The sequence below is a fragment of the Lygodium microphyllum genome, chromosome 1, assembly GCF_053477565.2.
Source record: "Lygodium microphyllum isolate KBCC chromosome 1, Lygodium_microphyllum_v1.1.10, whole genome shotgun sequence".
NCBI lineage: Eukaryota > Viridiplantae > Streptophyta > Polypodiopsida > Schizaeales > Lygodiaceae > Lygodium > Lygodium microphyllum.
Genome location: NC_141135.1, coordinates 189,489,127 through 189,494,170, shown reverse-complemented (window position 1 = coordinate 189,494,170; position 5,044 = coordinate 189,489,127). Strand labels below are relative to the sequence as shown.

At 41.1% G+C, this 5,044-nt stretch overlaps 1 protein-coding gene across 1 annotated transcript; it reads left to right on the top strand.

Annotated features, from left to right (window-relative positions):
* The first annotated feature begins 482 nt into the window (after positions 1 to 482).
* On the top strand, positions 483 to 2,030 carry LOC148042095 (uncharacterized). The gene has a single exon (XM_087689220.1). The coding sequence runs from the start codon at positions 631 to 633 to the stop codon at positions 1,546 to 1,548; it is 918 nt and encodes a 305-aa protein (XP_087545346.1). The 5' UTR covers positions 483 to 630; the 3' UTR covers positions 1,549 to 2,030.
* The last annotated feature ends 3,014 nt before the right edge of the window (positions 2,031 to 5,044 follow it).

Here is a 5,044-nt window from a genome sequence, read left to right as displayed (position 1 = left end):
GACTTTATATGATGTATGATGTAAGAAGTTGATTATCGCTCAATTTGGTCGGTCCGTGAGATGGGTGTTGTAATGGGACCACATGTTAAGGGTCTATAGTCAAGGATTAGGGGATTCCTTAAACTACCAAGTATCGGTATTCAATTAGTACAAAACCATCTCCCATCTAAATCATGGACTTAAGGGAGTGTAGGCCCGGATGAAGTTCAAGAGACATCCCCAAGAGAGCTGATGAGGACGATGACCATGCGAGGGGTCATGCAACATGGCAAGAAAATGAGGGGGGGAAACACTCTTTTTAATCATTATCCATCCATATGGCTTGCCGACTTCCGATTATATAATTCGATTAAACCAAAAAATAAAATTCAGAAAATGGAAAGTTGTATTCCGATCTTGAGGTGAATCTCGAGTTATCAAGAAAAATATATATATATACGGGAAAAGATGATGAAATAGAAAAGAGGTAAAAACGACTTACGTTGCTCGTCCTGGATCAAAGCCTCAGTTCTTGGGTGCTGATTCCACGCATAAAATCGCATGAGCCCACTTCCCATTTAGTAATCCTGCCAAGCGCCCCCCGCTCTCTCTCGCTCGCTCTCTGTGTATGCTCCCCCTCCTCTCTCAGCGATGGCGCCTACGATCACAGCCACCCCTTTCTTCATCTTGAGCTTGGCCCTAATACTAGCGGTTGCAGGCACTTCAGCTCCCATGAGCTCCTCGGCCTTGCCAACAGCAGCAATAAGACTGCCCGGTGCCTATGGTGACCCTCACTTCAAAGGCTGGGATGGCATCAACTTTGATTTCACAGGAGAACCAGGCGGGATCTACTGCATGATCTCAGACACCCTCCTGCACGTCAACATGAAGCTGGATGGCCACAGCAGTCTCACTTCAGATGGGCAGGTCATGGCCCAGACATGGATAACATCCCTGGGGATCCTCTTCCAGTCGCACAGGATCATCCTGGCGGCGGCACAGGAGCCTGATGCAGCGGGGGGGAGCTTCCTGGCAGCCATGGAGGTGGATGGGCAGGAGGTGGTGATGGGGCAGGAGGGCTCGCGCTTCACCTCATCAGATGGGCAGGCCAGCATCCGCTATGAGGAGAGGAGGCATGAGGGGGTGCTGCCCTATGACAGGTATACGGTGAGGCTGGCAGGGGCAGCTCGGTTGGGGCTGAGGGTCGGGCCGGAGGTTCCTGACTGCAGGACAAAGGGGGAGGCGCATGTGCACTTCAACATAGAGATGGAGGGGGCAAGCCTCTCGAGGGAGGTCCATGGGGTGCTGGGGCAGACGCTGCTCAATGCTCAGGGGAGGCTCCATGGGACCTCCGACTACAAGACTAGATGGAACTCCCTCCTGGTGGAGCAGCAGGTGGATGGCCCCAATGGAGAGGGCTACCTCGATGGCTCTGTCTCAGACTACCTCTCCTCTGGCCTCCTCTACTCGGACTGCAGATTCTCCCGATTCAATGCCAACTTTGCGCACCTCCCCACCGCCCTCGTGGAGGTCTCCTCCGGTTACTCTCGACGGCTTCTCCTTCCTTAGGTTAAGGGGACTTCTCCCTCCCCCTTATCATTAGGGTTAGGCCTAGGGTCCTTGACCATCATGGCCCAATGTAGTTAGGACCTTGCTCATGCACCCAGGTTCGAATCCCTCCACTCATTTGTCTGCAGTAGGGTTAAGTCCCCAAACCCTACTTATATGCATATTTCTGGGTGTGTGTGTGTGTGTGGTATCCCATAGTTTCATTAGAGTTGTTTCTAAGAAAAAGGCCTCTCTTCCTTTGCCCACACACATGGATTGATAGATAGTTTCTTTACACACTTTGGCCTAGTTGCTTCATCATACACATCAACTCCCTTGTACAACTTGCCCTCTATCCTCGTGCTTGATTGTGTGTCTCATGTTTAGAGGATTACTTATGTCCTACCAAGTTCCTTGATACCAACTCCTTGAAATGTTTGTATACATACACTAATGACATTATAGAGTGATACTATTTTAGGATTACAAGGCATGCTTGCATATTTCAATGTTAGATATTGTGGTTGTTATTGCGCTCCTCTTTAACTAGCGGTTTTTTTAAAAAAATATCTTTTGTAAGATAAGTCACTCATCTCTACTTATAAAGTCAGTCATATGTTGTAGGCTCTTAGGGAGAATATGGAAAATAGGAAAAATTTAAGTATTTGATATTATTTTTCATACATTTGATGATGTGTGTTTAGAGGGGTTACCATGATGAACAATAATGTGTTGAAATTGTAGTTTTGTACCAATAACTAAATGCACAAGCATGTATCTTATTGTTTCCAAACTAGGAATTTTGGGATGCAACGGAAAAATAGGATGAATTTTTGCAACATAGCCCAAAAGAATGATGATGAGTGTATCAATTGACCTTTGCATAACACAAGTTTTCTTAATTGCATGGTAGTGAATATGGTTAACTAAAATTTATGGTAAATTCTCATACCATGATGAACCTCCTAACCCTCATCTACATGGACCTTGAATTAACCTAAAGTGTGATCATCTCTTATATTTATAGTGTCTCCAAATTAATGCTTCAATTGTAGGATATGATTACAATTTACATGAATAAAGACATGATCCACCTCAATTGACTATTAAGCCTCCTTCAAGTGAGTTACTCATTGTGTACTAGTGAACATGCTTTGTCCTACCTTGGGCATGGGAAATGTTGCTCTAAAGATTTGTCATGTTTTGTCTCAAAGTAAGGTTTTGTTAAACTCCAAAATCTTGATTGCGGTTTAAGAAAACATTTATCTTTTACCTAAAACCAAAATATTATGGGGATTACATACTTCTTACCCGGTGATTGGACGTTGCTACTAAATGCACACTTCCATATGCAAAATGACACCTAATTGCATGGATCAAGCGGCTCTAACCTACCCATTTTTCTAAATATGTTATAAGACTATTGAAGGCAAGTGAAATAAGTGTAAAGGCTAGCATGTTGTTACTTTTGAACAACTCAAATTGTTGCTCTAGATGAAGATGGAGGAGAAATGAATAAGGTATTTGTTGAGTAGAATTGATCCTTTAACCATCAAAAGATGATGCCGAACAAGGGAAGATTTTTGGTTGGAGGGGTTCCAAAACCTTATTCACTCTTTGGATTTTGAACCTTACAAGTAAAAATTATTTAAAATTCTTGGATCTAAATGTGTAAACAACTTTGCACTATTGGGCTACAAATATGTACATATTTTCCCACACCCTTGAGAGCGAGAGAGAGAGAGAGAGAGAGAGAGAGAGAGAGAGAGAGAGAGAGAGAGAGAGAGAGAGAGAGAGAGAGAGAGAGAGAGAGAGAGAGAGAGAGAGAGAGAGAGAGAGAGAGAGAGAGAGAGAGAGAGAGAGAGACCATAGCTCAAAGTAAAGTGCATTAAAGTCAAAGAAGTTAGGGGTGATTTACCACTAGCTTATTTTTGAGGTTTTGATAGTAATTGAGCTAATGCTCAACTTAAAATGTTAGAAAAATAGTCCATGTATACAAAATACAAAAGATTTTGGCCAAATCTATTTCCCACAACTCTTGAAGTCAAGGTATATATTCATCTTATTGTTTAAAGTATTGTTGATGGATAAATAAAATATTTTCCCATCTATCTATAATTAGGAAATCATAGGGATCCCTCATTCTTTACCCCAACTCTAGTAGTCTCGAGCTTGGCTACTAAATGCCAAGTTTTTGTGTTTTCGAGGGGAAGAGAGGGCATAATCACACCTAATGGCATCAACATGATTATACCTTGCCACTTTTCTTGGTCTATTATTGCCGTGTTGGAAGGAAAGTGAAATCTAAGTAATGCCTACTATCATGTTTTCACTCAAAGCATGGGACAGTAGAGGGACAATATATGATCAAAGCCTCTATTCACATTAGGTGTGTGCTTTCCCTTATTCATGTGCCTTACCCAACACTTCCAAGTCTCAATTCTTATTATCTATTTGCTTTCCCCTCTTCACATTATGTACATGCTTTCACCTATTCGTGTGCCTTGCCCCAACACTTTCAAGTCAACACAAAAGGCATAGTGCATCATTAGCAAGGCCAATTGAGAAGAGCAAAAATGTGCATCCAAATGAACCAATAACTAAAACTCCCATGGTTGCATTGCATAAGAATGACACTTGGGATTTATGCCAACTCCCATCCAACAAGAAAGCTACATGATGTATATGGATCTAGAAGTTGAAACTTGACAATAAAGGATAGATTGATAGACATAAAGTTAGATTTGTTGCTAAATGATTTTCTTAAGAATATGGTACTAATTATGAAGAGACTTATGCACCTATAGCCAAGATGAACTCCATCAAGTTGTTGCTCTCTTTGGCTTCTCTTCACAATTGGAATTTATGGGAGATGGATGTAACTAATCCATTTTCCAATGGATAGCTTAAGGAAGAGGTCTACATGAAACAACCAGAAGGCCATGATGCATTAGAAAAAGAGCATCTAGTCTACAAGCTAAAAACAACTTGTATGAATTGACCAAGAGCTTGGTATGGAAGAATAGATAATAGCCTCAAATGTCAAGGATTTCAAAATACTAATCATGAACATATGATATATTATAATATTAAAGGGAAAGATATTGTACTTTTCTTGCTTTATGTAGATGATCTAACTTTGACAGGAGATAATGATGCTTCAGTGGAGGATGTAAAGTCCAAACTCTCCCATGAGTTTGAAATGAAAGACCTTGGATGCTTGCATTATAGTCTTGGTATTGAAATTTGTAGGATGAAGTCATGAGATATTTCAATTCTCAATAGACGTTTCTTCAATCTATTCTTGGGAGATTTGGTATGGCTAGCTCCTAAGCTATCTCTATATCTATGGAATCAACCCTCAAGATAACTATGGATGAAAATAGTACTTCTTGTGATACTATTGTATATAGGTAACTCATTGATTTTTTCATCTATTTGACTATTAAAATACATTATATTTGTTATGCAATCAATCCAATTGTTCAATTTATACATAGTCAAGGACGTCTCATTA